The sequence below is a fragment of the Cnephaeus nilssonii genome (assembly GCF_951640355.1).
Source record: "Cnephaeus nilssonii genome assembly, chromosome: 3".
Taxonomy (NCBI): Eukaryota; Metazoa; Chordata; class Mammalia; order Chiroptera; family Vespertilionidae; genus Cnephaeus; species Cnephaeus nilssonii.
The window spans coordinates 59097752-59113710 of NC_137074.1; the positions used below are offsets into that span (position 1 = coordinate 59097752).

Genomic DNA, 15959 nt, shown 5'->3' on the forward strand with positions numbered 1-15959 from the left:
CCCCCCCAACTGCCCTCCCCTGCAGTCCTTGTCCCTCCCAACTGCCCTCCCCTGACAGCCTGGTCCCCCCCAACTGCCCTCCCCTACAAGCCTGGTTGTCCCTAACTGCCCTTCCCTGCCGGCCTGGTCACCCCTAACTGCCCTCCCCTGCTGGCCTGGTCACCCCCAACTGCCTTCCCCTGCAGGCCTGATCCACCACAACTGCCCTCCCCTGCAGGCCTGGTTCCCCCGACCCCCCAACTGCCCTCTCCTGCAGGTCTGGTCCCCACCAAATGCCCTCCCCTGCAGCCCTGGTCCCCACTAACTGCCCTCCCCTGATGGCCTGGTCACCCCCAACTGCCCTCTTCTGCAGGCCTGGTCCCCACCAAATGCCCTCCCCTGCAGCCCTGTTCCTCACTAACTGCCCTCCCCTGATGGCCTGGTCACCCCCAACTGCCCTCTCCTGCTGGCCTGGTCACCCCTAACTTCCCTCCCTTGCCAGCCAGGTCATCTCTAACTGCCCTCCTTTGCCAGACTGGTCACCCCTCACTGCCCTCCCCTGCCAGCTTGGTCAACCCTAACTGCCCTCCCCTGCCGGCCTGGTCCCCCGAAACTGCCCTCCCCTGACGGCCTGGTCACCCCTAACTGCCCTCCTTTGCCAGACTGGTTCCCCCCAACTGCCCTCCCCTACAGGACTGGTCCCTCCCAACTGCCCTCCCCTGCTGGCCTGGTCACCCCTAACTGCCCTCCCCTGCAGGCTTGGTTCCCCCCAACTGCCCTCCTCTGCAGGGCTGGTCTCTCCCATCTGCCCTCCCCTGCTGGCCTGGTCCCTCCCAACTGCCCTCCCCTGCTGGCCTGGTCACCCCTAACTGCCCTCCCCTGCAGGCCTGATCGCCCCCAACTGCCCTCCCCTGCAGGCCTGGTTCCCCCCAACTGCCCTCCCCTACAGGGCTGGTCCCTCCCAACTGCCCTCCTCTGCTGACCCGGTCACCCCAAACTGCTCTCCCCTGCAGGCCTGATCGCCCCCAACTGCTCTTTCCTGCTGACCTGATCGCCCCCAACTGCCCTCCCCTGCCGGCCATCTTGTGATGGCCATCTTGTGTCCTCATGGGGGCAGTCATCTTTGACCACATGGGGGCGGCCATCTTGTGTGTTGGAGTGACGGTCAATTTGCATATTACCTCTTTATTATATAGGATAATGCCATTGGCTTGAATCAAGAGAATTCTTGTCTTCCAAATTAAATAATTTCACATTTGAACCATCTGATTGAATGTGCTGAGATTATGATAAAACCTAACGAATCTTTCTGACTAAGGGGTCTGATCACTTGGGATGTTTCCAGGTGGGTCAGAGGAGAGGATACAAAGGAGGAATGCTAATTTCCCAGAAGTCTATGGTAACTTAATATAGTTTCTTTCCTAACTAACTTGTTATTTTTTCCAACCTATTCCCTTTTTCCATTTCAGTTGGTTTAGGAAGAACAAAATCTGAGTAAGAAACAGTAATGAATGATCTCTTTCCCACCTATTCCCAACCTCAATCAGGACCCCAAACCAGAGAGACCCCACATCTGCTCCCTCTTTGGCTTGAGCCATGCTTTGTCCTGAATCCCATCCTCAGACACACTCACTCTGGCTCTGGTATCCTTACTGCTGCTCTAGTCCCTCAATCCAGGCCTTTCCTCCTTCACTACCGTCCAGGCACCAGGAGCATGCACAGTCAGCCACACCATAGCCTTCTAGATTTTCCCTTCCAGCCCAATAAAACTTACTCACAAAGCTACCAAATCCTGTTCTGTTAGTCTGTGCTCCACTGAATGTTTCTATTTTTTAAAGATAATATTTTTAGAGCTGTTTTAGGTTCACAGCAAAATTGAGAGGAAGGTGCAGAGGTTTCCCATGTACAGTACACCCTGCCTAGGGGCACGTGCATAGCCTGCCCCATTATCAACATCACTGGCCAGAGTGGTACATTTGTTAGAAATGATGAACCTACATTGACATATCATAATCACTCCAAGTCCATAGTTTACATTAGGGCTCACTGGTGGTGTTGTACATTCTATGGGTTTAGACAAATTCTTACATATATACCTATCCATGTATAACAACATGTGTCCACCATTATAGTATCATACGAAGTATTTTCCTTACCCTAAAAATCCCCTGTGCTCCCCCTATTAATTCCTCCCCAACCCCAAACCCTGGTAACAAATTTTTGTTTTTATTAATCTCCATAGTTGTGCATTTTCTAGAATGTCATATAGTTGGAATCATACAGTATAGAGCCTTTTCATATTGTTTTCTTTCTCTTAGTAGTAATTTTATTTTTGTCTATGTCTTTTCATGGCTTGACAGCTCATTTATTTTTAGTGCTGAATAATATTCCATTGTCTTGATGTACTTCAATTTATCCATTCACCTGCTGAAGAATATTTTGGTTGCTTCCAAGCTTTGGCAATTATGAATAAACCTGCAGAAAACATCTGGATGCAGGTTTTTTTGTGGACATAAGTTTTCAACTCCTTTAGGTAAATACTAAGGAGCACAATTGCTGGATTGTATGGTAAAAGTATGTTTATTTTAGTTAAAACATGCCAAACTGTCTCCAAAGTGATTGTAGCATTTTGTATTCCCACCAGCAATGAATGAGAGTTCCTGTTGCTCCACATTTGTTGCACCCAGTGTTCTAGATTTTGTCCATTCTGATAGGAGTGTAGTGGTATCTCATTGTTTGAATTTGCATTCCCTGATGACATATGATGTAGAGCATCTTTTCAGATGCTTATTTGCCATCTGTTAATCTTTGGTGAGGTGTCTGTTAAAGTCTTTAAAATCAGGTTGTTTTCTTACTGTGAGTTTTAGGAGGGTGTTTGGTTTTTTTGCATGTTTTGGATAATAGTCAATTATTAAATACTAGTGGCCCGGTGCATGAAAATTCATGCACTGGAAGGGGGGTCCCTCAGCCTGGCCTGCCCCCTCTCACAGTCTGGGAGCCCTCAGGGGTGGGAGGCAACCCAGTGATCAGGGAAAGGTGATGCCCCCATCATACCTCTGTTGCTGCCACTGCCGGCAGTGCAAGCCTCAGCCGGCCCTGGTTACCTGAGCCTCGGGCGGCCCTGGGCAGCTGGGCAGCCACCATCCAAGGCTTGCCTGCACCTTGGGCGTCCGCTGGGAGGCCACCGTCGGAGGTTTGCCTGCACCTCGGGCCAGCCCTGGGCGGCTAGGCAGCCACCATCCGAGGCCTGCCTGTGCCTTGGGCCAGCCCTGGGTGGCTGGGGGGCTGAGGGGACTGGGGGGGTTCCAGAGGCAGGCACATGGAGCAGCCGGACCCACCTGGGGCGGGCCTGGTCGTGCCGTGCGCCTGCCACCCTGGCGGGACTTAGGAGACTAGGCGCCACCATCTTGTGGCTGTGGGCATCGCCATATTTGAGGGCATGGCAGTCAATTAATATATTCTCTCCTTATTGGCTGTGGGTGCCGCCATCTTTGTGAGGGTGTGATGGTCAATTAACATATTCCCTCTTTATTAGATAGGATGCCTTTTGCAAATATTTTCTCCAATTCTGTAACTCGTCTTATTCTAATGACATTGTCTATAACAGATCAGAAGTTTTAAATTTTAATGAAGTCCAGGTTATCCATCATTTATTTAATGGATCATGCTTTTGGTGTTGTGTCAAAAAAGTAATTGACATACCCAAGGATATTTAGTTTTTCCTTACATTACCTTCTAAGAGTTTTATAGTTTTGCATTCTACATTGAAGTCTGTGATTCATTTTGAGTTAATTTTTGTGAAGGGTTTAAGGACTGTTTAGATTAAGTTTTTGAATATAGATATATATTTTATTGATTTCAGAGAGGAAGGGAGAGGAAGAGAGAGCTAGAAACATGATTGGCTGTCTCCTGCACACCCCTTACTAGGGATTGAGCCTGCAACCCGGGCACACCCCCTACTAGGGATTGAGCCTGCAACCTGGGCATGTGTCTTGACCTGAAATCCAACCGTGACCTCCTGGTTCATAGGTTGCTGCTCAACCACTGCGCCATGTTGGCTGGACAAGATTCTTTTTTATTTTTTTGCAATGTGGACAATCTAGTTGTTTCAGGACCATATGTTAAAAAGACTGACCTTGCTCCATTGTTCTCTTTGTCAAATATCAGTTTATTATGTTTATATGGGTCTATTTCTAGGCTCTCTATTCCATTTCATTGATCGATTTGTCTTTTCTTCCCCTAATACCACACTATCTTGATTACAACTTCATAGTAGGTCTTGAAGTCAGGTAATGTCAGTCCTCCAACTTGGTTCTTCTTCAATATTGTGCTATTTTGGGTCTTTTGCCTCTTCATATAAGTTCTAGAATCAGTTTTTCTATATCAACAAAATAATTTGTGGGGATTTTAATTGAGATTGAATCTATAGATCAAATTGGGAAGAACTGACATCTTGATAATATTGAATCTTCCTATCCATGAACATGGACTATCTCTACATTTATTTAGTCCTTTGATTTCTTTCATCAAAGTTGTACAGTTTACCTCACATAGGTCTTATATATACATACATATATTGTTAAATTTAAACCTAAGTTTTTTCATGTTTTGATCTTAATGTAAATAGTATTGTGTTTTTAATTTAAAATTCTACTTGTTTGTTGCTAATATATAAGAAAACAATTAACCTTTGTATATTAACCTTGTTTCCTACAACCTTGCTATTATCACTTACTAGTTCCAGGAGGGTTTTTAAGCCAATTCTGTCATATTCTACATAGATAAACATTCATCTGCTAACAAAGACAGTTTTATTTCTTCCTTCCCAATTGGTAAACCTTTTATTTCCTTTTCTTGTCTCATTGCATTGGCTAGGAATTCCAGTACAATGTTGAAAAGGAGTGGTGAGAGGGGATATTCTCGTCTTATTCCTGATCTTACTGGGAAAGCTTCGAGTTTCTCACCATTAAATATGATAGATTTTTGTACATGTTGAAGAAATTCTCCTCTATCATTAGTTTATTGGGGGTTCTTTTCTTTTTTTATCATGAATGAGTATTGGATACTGTCAAATAATTTATGGTCTCTATTAATATGATCATGTGATTTTTCTTTTTTAGCCTTTTGATGTGATAGATTGCATTAGTTGATTTATAAATGCTGAACCAGTTTTACACACCCATGATAAATACTACTTGGTTGGATTGTGTAATGTTTTTTATACATTGTTGGATTCAATTTGCTAATATTTTCTTGAGGATGTTTATGCCTATGATTATTAGATATATTAGTCTGTAGTTTTCTTCTTCTTTTTTTAAAATGTCTTTGTCTGCTTTTGGTATTAAGATAATGCTGGCCTCTTTTTTTTCTTCTTCTTCTTAATTAGCCTAGTTAGAGGCTCATCAATTTGAGTGGTCTTTTTCAAAGAACCAGCTTTTGGTTTTGTTGATTTTCTCTATTGATTTCCTTGATCAATTCCATTTATTTATACTCTAATTCTTATTATTTCTTTTTTTTCTGCTTCCTTTGGATTTAATTTGCTCTTCTTTTTCTAGTTCCCAAGGTGAACGGTTAGATGATTGATTTTAGCTATATGCATTCAGTACTATCAATTTCCTTCTAAGCATTGCTTTCACTGCTTTCCACAAATTTTATTAAGTTGTATTGTCTTTTTCATTTAGTTCAAAATATTTTTTTCATATCTCTTGAGATTTCTTCTTTGACCCATGTGTTATTTAGAAATGTTTTGCTTAATCTTTATGTATTTTGGGTATTTTCAGTTATTTATTATTAATTTCTAGTTTACTTCTATTGTGGTCATGGTACAATTTCTATGCTTTTACGTTTGTTAAATTGTGTTTTATGGCTCAGAATGTGGTCTACCTTGGTGAATATTCCATGTGAGCTTAATAAGAATGTATCCTGCTGTTTTTGGATGAAGTAGCCTATAAATATTAATTATATTCAGTTGATTGATGGTGGTGTTGAGTTCAACTAGGGCCTTACTGATTTTTCTGCCTGCTAGATGTATCCATTTCTGATAAAAGGATGTTGAAGTTGCCAACTATAATAGTAGACTCATCTATTTCTCTTTATCCCTGATAATTTTTCTTGCTTTGAAGTCTGCTCTATCTGAAATTTTAGCTGCTGCTGCTTTCTTTTAATTAGTGTTAGTATGGTATATATTTTTTCTCCATCCATTTACTCTTAATCTATTCATGTCTTTATATTTAAAGTGGGTTTTGTGTTGACAAGATATATTGGTTCTTGTTGTTCCATTCTTTTTTTTTTTAATGTATTTATATTGATTTCAGAGAGGAAGGGAGAGGGAGAGAGAGAGAGAAACATCAATGATGAGAGAGAACCAACAATCGGCTGCCTCCTGCATGCCCCACATTGGGGATGGAGCCGGCAACCCAGGCATGCGCCCTGACAGGGAATGGAACCGTGACCTCCTCGCTCATAGGTCGATACTCAACCATTGAGCTACACTGGCTGGGCTGTTTCATCCATTCTGACATAAGATATATACACAAGTACACATAATCAAATATACTGCTGTTATTATTTTGAACAACCTGTCATCTGTTAGATCAATTAAGAAAAGTAAAAGTGTTTATTTTACGTATCTTTGACACTCTTCTCTTTATGTAGATCCAAGTTTCTGGCCTATATTATTTTCCTTCTCTCTAAATAACTCCTTTTAACATTTCTTACAAGGTAGGTCCAATGGCTACAAATTCTCTCAATTGTTATTTGCCTGTGAAAGTATTTATTTTTCCTTCACTTTTGAAGTATAATTTTGCAGAATGCAGAATTCTAGGTTGAGAGATTTTCTGTCTCGACACTTTAAATTTTCACTTATCTCCCTTCTTGCTTGCATGGTTTCTGAGATGTAATTCTTACCTTTGTTCCTCTATAGATCATGTATTTTTGTCCTCTGACTTCTGTCAGAATTTTTTTTTATTGTTGATTTTCTATAGTTTGAAAATGTATGCGTCTGTGTACTTTTTTTTTTTTTTTGCACATTTATCCTTTTTGGTGTTCTCTGAGCTTCATGACTCTGTAGCTTGGTGTCTGGTATTAATTTTGGGAAATTCTCATTCATTATTATTTCAAATATTTCTCTGTTCCTTTCCCTCTTTCTTCTCTTGGTATTCCCATTACACGTATGTTACACCTTTGTAGTTGTTCACATTTTCTTGAATATTCTGGAGTTTTTGAGTCTTTGTTCTCTTAGCTTTTCAGTTTTAGATGTTTTCATGAATATACCCTCTAGCTCAGAGATTCTTCAGCTATGTCCAGTCTATTAATGAGCTCCTCAAAAGTATTCTTCCTTTCTGTTACAGTGTTTTTTATGTGTGTGTGTGTGTGTGTGTGTGTGTGTGTGTGTGTGTGTGTGTGTATTTTAGTTCTTTCTTAAGATTTCCACATCTCTGTTTGGAAATCTGATCTTGTTGTCTACTTTACCCATTAGAGACCTTAGCTTACTAAGTGTAATTGTTGCAAATCCCTGTCTGGTAATTCCAACATTCCTGCCATGTTTGGCTCTTATGTTTATGCTCTCTACAAATTGTCTTTTTTGCTTTTTGGTATGCCTTTTCATTACTTGACAGATAGACATTATGTACTGAACAAGAAGAACTGTGAATAGTAGGCCTTTAGCAATATGGTGGTAAGGTGTGGGGAGAGGAAGCATTCTATTGTCCTATGATTAGATCTCTGTCTTCTAGTGATCCTCTGGACTGTGAGCTTCATAAGTGTTTCTCAGTCTTCCCCTCCCCTTATGGCTAGAAGGAGCTGGAGTTGGATATTTTTATTTATTTTTTTTAATTTCTTTATTGATTAAGGTGTCACATATTTGTCCTCATCCCCCCATTCCCATCCCACACCCCTCCCCACGGATGCCCCCACCCCCCTGTTGTCCTTAACCATTGGTTAGGCTCGTATGCATGCACACAAGTCCTTTGGTTGATCTCTCCCCCCTACCTCCACCCTCCCCTACCCTCCCTCTGAGGCCCGACAGTCCGATAGATGCCTCCTTGTTTCTGGGTCTGTTCTTGTTCATCAGTCTATATTGTTCATCATTTCCCCTAGATGAGTGAGATCATGTGTTACTAGAAATATACTTATAAGAACCGAATGTGAGACGAGCAATAATCGTTATGCTGACAGGCAAATGAATCAGTCTGTAGTGAGTTTCTTTCTGGGCCAACAGTTCTTTTGAGACCCAATTTCAATGTCCACCAGTTCCTTATGTGTACATGTCAGCACTGACTTTTCAGTTCTGGATGGTGGACAAATGGTGGTAATGCAGGTCCGACTCCCTCTGGTTTGGTCTCACCCGGACCCAGGGGCACAGCCTCACCCGGACTCAGGGGCGCGCGGCCTCACCCGGACCCAGGACCCAGCATCACCCAGGCCCCGGGGCGCGTGGTCTCACCCAGACCCAGGGGCGCGCGGCCTCCCCCGGACACAGGGGCGCATGGCCTCTCCCGGACCCAGGGGCGCACGGCCTCACCCGGGCCCGGGACCCAGCCTCATCCGGACCCAGGGGCGCGCGGCCTCACCTGGACTCGGGGGCGTGCGGCCTCACCCGGACCCGGGATCCAGCCTCACCTGGACCCAGGGGTGCGGCCTCACCCGGACCCGGGACCCAGCCTCACCTGGACCCAGGGGCGTGCGGCCTCACCTGGATCCAGGGGCTCGTGGCCTCGCGCGGACCCAGGGGCGCGCGGCCTCACCCGGACCCGGGACTCAGCCTCACCCTGACCCGGGTCCCAGCCTCGCCCGGACCCAGGGGTGCGCGGCCTCACCCGGACCTGGGGCCCAGCGGGGCTTCGTCTTCTTGATCCCAATTCCTGTTGGTCAATTCCCTCTCAGCAATTCCTTCGGCCATTTTCTCAAAGCTCCGGAGCGGCTGCCGCGGAACTCGCTGGGCAGCGGGCTCGGCAAAGCTCCGGTGCGCCCGGTGCGCGGCGGCGGGCTGGTCCAAGGTCACTGCGACAGCGCTCGGGTCTGCAGCGGCGGCCGGTCACCGGGCGAGTGCACCTGGATTCGGGACCCAGCGGGGCCTCATCTTCCCGATCCCAACTCCCATCGGTCAATTCCTTCTTAGTAATTCCTCCGGCCATTTTCTCAAAGCTCCGGGGCGGCTGCCGCGGAACTCGCTGGGCAGCGGGCTTGGCGAAGCTCCGGTGTGCCCGGTGTGTGGCAGCGGGCTGGTCCAAGGTCGCTGCGAAGGCGCTCGGGTCTGCAGCGGCGGCCGGTCCCCGGGCGTGCGCACCTGGCCGCTTCCGTGGCGCAGAGATTCTCGAAGGACTCGGAGGTCAGCAAGCACGGAGTCTCCCACCCCATGTCCCCCAGGGTCTCGTCTGTCCGTGCTCGGCAGCGAGTGGAGCCGTCCCCTCAGCTGGAGACCGCCGGGGGAACCGCGCCGAGCATGTTCCAGGCCGCCATTGTGTCGCCAGAGCCGTAGTTCTTAAAGTGTGATCTTTGGCTCACCGGCATCAGCATCATCCCGCATCCCCCTCTCTTTTATTCTAGTTGTAGAGCATCCGCTCAGCCAGCCCTCCGGTGGTTCTGGATGGTGTTTGCTCTGTTTTCCAGTTGTAGTTTCAAAATTGTTGTGGTAGGCAGCAATCAGGCGTCCGCCCTATGCCGCCATCTTGGTCTCCTCCGCAGTTGGGTATTTACCTTATTATCAGTTAGGCTCTGGTCATAACCCAGCAGATTCGGCTGTGGTTACTTAGTTTCTACTAAAAGCTGACCTTGCTAAGAAGAACAGAGTGCTCTGGCATATTTCAGAATGGTTTCATCCCCCACCTTCCCTCCACCAGAAACATGAGAAGATTTTTCTCTAATATTTATTATAAGAGACTTGTTGAGCTCCTGGAGGAAAATCTCACAAAACTGTGAAAGTTCCCCATAACTGGGTCCTCCCAAAGTTTTTAATTCTCAGAGTTTTCCACAATGATTCTCCAATAATTAATCACCTATAGTTCAGGTTTTCCTCCCTGTGGCTGGTTCCCAGGGCAGTTTCTATACTCATTAATCTCTTTTCTGGGAAGGCATTACTCCCCGTGTCCATCTGACGATCTCTCTAATCTTGGGGCAGCAGTTTGTCCTGTGTCCTCCCCTCTCTATGGGTCCAAGAAAAACTATTGATTTTCAGTCTCTTCAGCTTTATACTTATTGTTAGGACAGAGTGGCAACTTCCAAGCTCCTACATTTGGAACTGGAGACCACCACTGAACATTTTTAAAACATTAGCTTTTTATTCTTTTGCCAAGATGCTTGCCTGGAATCCAAAGTAACAACTTCAACAGCTATCCATGAAAAGGGGTGGCTGGAGAAGCTCAGCTCGCTCCCAGACAAGTGTATAAGGTAGAATACCTTCACTCCTCAGAAACTCAACCCACCAGAATCCCACAGTTGACTTCACTCAGGGATACTGATTCATTCTTTAAACACTTGTAAGAAAGACAGAGACTACCTAGCGTGTCAACTATCAGGTTTGACTCTCAGAGGGAATCTTTATCCTTTTATGTCACCGTTATTTACAAAGGAGTGAGACACCCAGTGTTCATCAATGTAGACCTCAGAACTCTCCTCAATTAACTGAACAACTTGTAGACCTGAAGTAATTATGACTTCCAAAGCAGGTGATCCCGTGAGCCTGCTTTTTAAAGAGTTACCAAAGAATCCACCTGTCTCATAGCTCCCCCTTTTCTCATGCAAAGCATTTCATGGAAAACCAGTCTACAGCTGTCCCCAGGTAAAGTGACACCACACAAAGTTGCTCTGTCTAGAGTGAGAGCAAAGCATCTATTCTTCTTCTATATAAGAGCCTCAGGTGTCCACACATACTCTTAAAAAATCAGAGGAGAATTGGGATTATAATTGACACTTACCTTACAGACTACAGACATTTTATAACATACTAGAGGCCCAGTGCATGGAAATTTATGCACTGGAGGGGGGTCCCTCAGCCCAGCCTGACCCCTTTCACAGTCCGGGAGCCCTCAGAGGCAGGAGGTGACCTGGCGAACAGGGGAAGGTGACACCCCATCACACCTCTGCTGCTGCCACTGCTGTCAGCGCAAGCCTCGGCCGGCCCTGGTTACCTGAGCCTTCTGCGGCCCTGGACAGCTGGGCAGCCGCCATCGGTGGCTTACTGCACCTCAGGCCGGCCCTGGGCAGTTGGGCAGCTGGGCAGCCACCATCCAAGGTTTGCCTGCTCCTTGGGTGGCTGGGGGACTGAGGGGACTGGGGGACTGCGGAGGCATGCACTCAGAGTGGCCAGGCCCGCCTGGGGGCGGGCCCGGCTTTGCCACATGCCTGCCACCCCAGCGGGGCTGAGGGGACTGGGCACGGCCATCTTGTGGCTGTGGGTGCCGCCATCTTTGAAGGCAGGGCAGTCAATTAGCATATTCCCTCCTTATTGGCTGTGGGCACCACCATCTTTGTGACGACGTGAGGGTCAATTAGCATATTCTCTTTTTATTAGATAGGATTTTTTTTTATTGAGGTATTATATGTGTACATATCTTACCATTACCCCACCCCCACCCCACACCCATACATGCCCTCACCCCCCAGAGTTTTGCGTCCATTGTTTATGCTTATATGCATGCATACAAGTCCTTCGTTTGATTTCTTATCTCCCCCCCTCTCCCTAACTTTCAATTAGCATATTCTCTCTTTATTAGATAGGATATTTTATTCATAAGATGCTATATCACTAGGAGTAACCAAATCCTTGTTTGAAAGCCAAGCCCTGTCTAAATTTCTATTCAGAAATTTGAGACCTTAAAAAAATATTTCTTTTCCTGATCATTTCATGAGTACCTTGGATTTTTTTTTCTCTCATAGAAATATTAAGTTATATTGACACAGGAAACAGCATAGCATAAATTAGATTTTTAATGGGAAATTTTACCTAACCTGTAGCTTCACCTTAAAATAAAAAACTGGGGAACTGCACATTAATCCCAGATTCAGCCCTTGTCCACTACTTCTCTTTCACCCTGGTTCACTCCCTTGTGGGACAGAAACTGTGTATTATTTATTTTTTCATAACACATTTTTTTGTGTAGATTAGAATTCTAGTATTCAAAAAATATTTTGTGATGAATTAGCTTTCTTCATAAACTATTGTCAAATAAGTGTGTGTTTCAGGAAAGCAAAAAAGAACTTTTAAAGCATTTTCAACTTTATTTTTACCATAATTCATAATAAAAAATACATTTACATCATAACCATTATATACATATGAACATATATGTATACATCTATCCAAAACAAATTTTATAACTAAAAAACAACTTACCCTCCAGATGGTTGATGATTTTGGTTATTTATTCTATTTCATTTTTTAAAATGCTACTCATGACCCACTAGGAGATTTCATGGCATCTAATGGTTTGTGATTCAGTTAGAAAAATATTGATTTAGAAAACTATTTTCTGGAAACAAATATGGAAGAAAGCAATAAATAAATAAACTATTAAAAAAAAGTTTTAAAATAATGGTTACTTACTTGGTTGATTCCAAAGCAACATTGGGTGGCATCTGTTGAAAGAATGGAAGGAACGGCCTGGGGCGAAAGGAAAATACAAACATGTGGGACTTTTACATAGTGTGCACTGCTTTCTCCCACTGAGCTTGAATATCCTGTATATCAGTAATCCTCAAACTTTTGACGTACATAAAATCACTAGGGAGGGGAGAGATTCTTGTTTAAAATGCAAAGTCCCAAGTCTAGACCAGGGGATGCAGTAGATACATGGCAGAGCCGATGAAGCTGTACTTTTAACAATGGCCGCAGTGTTTTCTCTGCAGGTGGGAAACAAGGAACACTTTGAGAAGCAATGCCCTATAGTTGGGCTTCAGTTGGTCATTAGCTTCCAGAAACTTCTCAAGTTCCCTGAGACATTCTGACATTCCCAATGATTTAGTTTTAAAAACTTCCCCCCAAAAGTCTAGGAATTGAGTATACTCTGTTAAGAATTTAATATTTCTCTGAAAAAGTCAGCATCATAAAATGTCCATAAGGAGTTTGCTCATAAATAATAAGGTGGACTACAAATTTTCTTTCTTGAGGAAGCTTATGTAGATATACCAAGACTATTTTTCTAAATCAGATAAGACCTACAGGGAAGTCTTCATCTTACATTAATTTGATCTGAGTATATGATTCTCTCTTGAGTATTAATCACAAATGAAACAAAGTGAATCTTTAACCATGTCAGTTTTGGCAACATTCACACAAAGAGAGCAAATGTCATCTATTTACTTACTCCCTTTTAACAATTTTCCCTGCAATATGACTGTCCTGGTGTCTCTAGTATATCTCACTTCATGTGATGACTTTTTTTTTCAAATATACATTCTTATTTACAATTAAGTACCTCTGAAGTCAGGCAGACTTAGTTAGGATCCCAGCTCTGTCACTTGCTAACTTAGGTGACCATGAGTAATTTATTATCCTCTCTTGGTTATAGCTTCCTTAGTGGTAAATTGGGATAATATATCCTAACCTACAATTCTGTTGTGAAAGCTTAAAATATATATATAAAGCACTTAAAGTGGTGCCTGGCACATTGCATGCACTTAAAAATGATAGCAGCTCTCATTATCATAAAGAGATTCTCTACTAATATCAGGGCTCATATTCTTAGTAATTACTTTCTACCTTTCAAAATATTTATAGCGATTCTTCCCAGTGACATCAGGATCTTCATAAACGTCTTTAGGCATTTGAAAAGAAGTGTCAAATCTAAAATAAAGCAGGAAAACATTATTCAAGTCTAAGATATTTCCAAATACCATTTCTATTTAATATTTCTATGCCTATAAAGTAGGAGATACAAGTGTATTTCAGACTGAGAGCAAAGTCTTCTATAATATACATCTGACTGACTTTCCCTGAGCCAGGAAATCTGGAACTAACAAAAGGAAGTGAGAGTTAAGAAAAGAGTCAATTGTCATAGACACAGAGAACATACTGATGGTTGCCAGAGGGGAGAAGGGTTGGGGGACTGGGTAAAAAAGGTTGAGGGATTAAGAAGTACAAATTGGTGCCCTAGCTGGTTTGGCTCAATGGATGGAGCATCGGCCTGCGGACTGAAGGGTCCTGAGTTTGATTCCATTCAAGGGCACATGCCCGGGTTGTGGGCTCAATCCCCAGTGGGGGACATACAGGAGGCAGCCAATCAATGATTCTCTCTCATCATTGATGTTTCTATCTCTCCCTCTCCCTTCCTCTCTGAAATCAATAAAAAATATTTTTAAAAAAAGAAGTACAAATTGGTAATTACAAAATAGTCATGGGGATGTAAAGTACAGCATAGGGGATATAGTCAACAAAATTGTAAAAACTATGTATGGTGCCAGGTGGGTTCTGGAAATATTGGGGGGAACACTTTGTAAAGTATATGGTTATCTAACCACTATACTGTATATCTGAAATGAATACAAAGTAATACTGAATGTCAACTGTAATTGAAGAATAAAATTTTAAGTTCTTTTTTTAAAAAAAATAAATGAATTACTTGATTTATTTAAAAAAAACAAGAGTCAATTTATGAAATCCCACATTTTAAAAAATGCCTACTTTTAATTAATAGCACATGAGAATAACAAAATTTTAAATGACAACTTTTGATATCCAGGCTGAAAAACAGCATTTAAAAAAAAAATGTTTACTAGGTATGAACTAGTAAATAAAAAAAGAATAAGGAATTCAGGACACTTGTCTGTGAAGGTGCTTTGGCTACAAGTCTCCAAAACATATATTTAGATACTACCAGAAAAGTACACATCCAATTTCTAAGATGGATCAAAGGAACAACAAATTCAGTCACCTCCACCTGTGGTGGCAAGATGTCATTATATATATATATATATATATATATATATATATATATATATATATATATATATTTTCACTCCAGCTTTCTGAGACCATCTGCTAACCAATAAACCTATAACCACTAACATCAAAATTATACATTTTAAAATAATGCAAAATAAATATTTTTAATATGAAAAATGCATTTATTAAAAACATGAGTAGCAGCTGAAGCTACTGGACACTTACACGCCAAGTTGCTGGAGGGCTTCTCTCTGTTTCTCCTCATGTCCCCTCCATTCCCGACTGATGAATGGTGGGACGGGATCTGCCTTGCTCCAATATAGAGAATGTCTTGGGTAATGGATCAGGTTACTGAACATGGTCCTAAACCTGGGAACTTTCCTCTAATGAGGAGGGAGAAAAAGGACAAAATTATGCCATCAGATTTTCTAAAGCCTTTTGCTTATACTGTATTGCAAACTTTTTTTTAAGGGTAAAAAAGAGTGTATATGGCACTGAAAAAAGAGTTATTGGTATATACATAGAATATCTCTGGAAGAATACCCAAGAAACTAATGATAATGAATGATTATGTAAAGGGAACAGAGGGTTAGAATTTACTTCATATTGTATATGCTTTTATACTTATTGAATTCTTTAAATACAGGTATATATAATTTTCCCCATTTAAATAAATTAGGTTATAATGAGTCCTTTATTCATTATTAGAGGCCCGGTGCACAAAATTCATGCACAGGGAAGCAGGGGGGCAGTCCCTTAGCCCGGCTTGCACCCTCTCGCAATCCAGGACCCCTCGGGGGATGTCCGACTGTCGGTTTAGGCAGTCGGACATCCCTCTCGCAATCCAGGACTGCTGGCTCCTAATTGCTCGCCTGCCAGCCTTCCTGATTACCCCTAACCACTCTGCCTGCCTGCCTGATCACCCCTAACCACTCGCCTGTCTGTCTGATTGCCCCTAACCGCTTGCCTGGCTGCCTGATCGCCCCTAACTGCTTGCTTGCCTGCCTGATCGCCCCTAACCACCTCTGCCTCAGCCCCCGCACCCAAGATCCAGGCTTCCCTCCTCTGACCAGCCGCAGCCAACTGGGACCTGGGCTCTGAC

The 15959-nt window shown here is 43.3% G+C and overlaps 1 protein-coding gene across 1 annotated transcript in view; it reads right to left on the reverse strand.

Annotated features, from left to right (window-relative positions):
* The window catches only part of CFAP91 (cilia and flagella associated protein 91), a 62793-nt gene that overhangs the window by 39904 nt on the left and 6930 nt on the right, over positions 1-15959 (reverse strand). Inside the window, exons 3-5 of the mRNA XM_079767320.1 lie at positions 15083-15240; positions 13676-13759; positions 12521-12577 (exon numbers count right to left, since the gene is read on the reverse strand). Coding sequence (XP_079623446.1) covers positions 12521-12577; positions 13676-13759; positions 15083-15240 — 299 coding nt within the window. The remainder of the gene's footprint in view (positions 1-12520; positions 12578-13675; positions 13760-15082; positions 15241-15959) is intronic.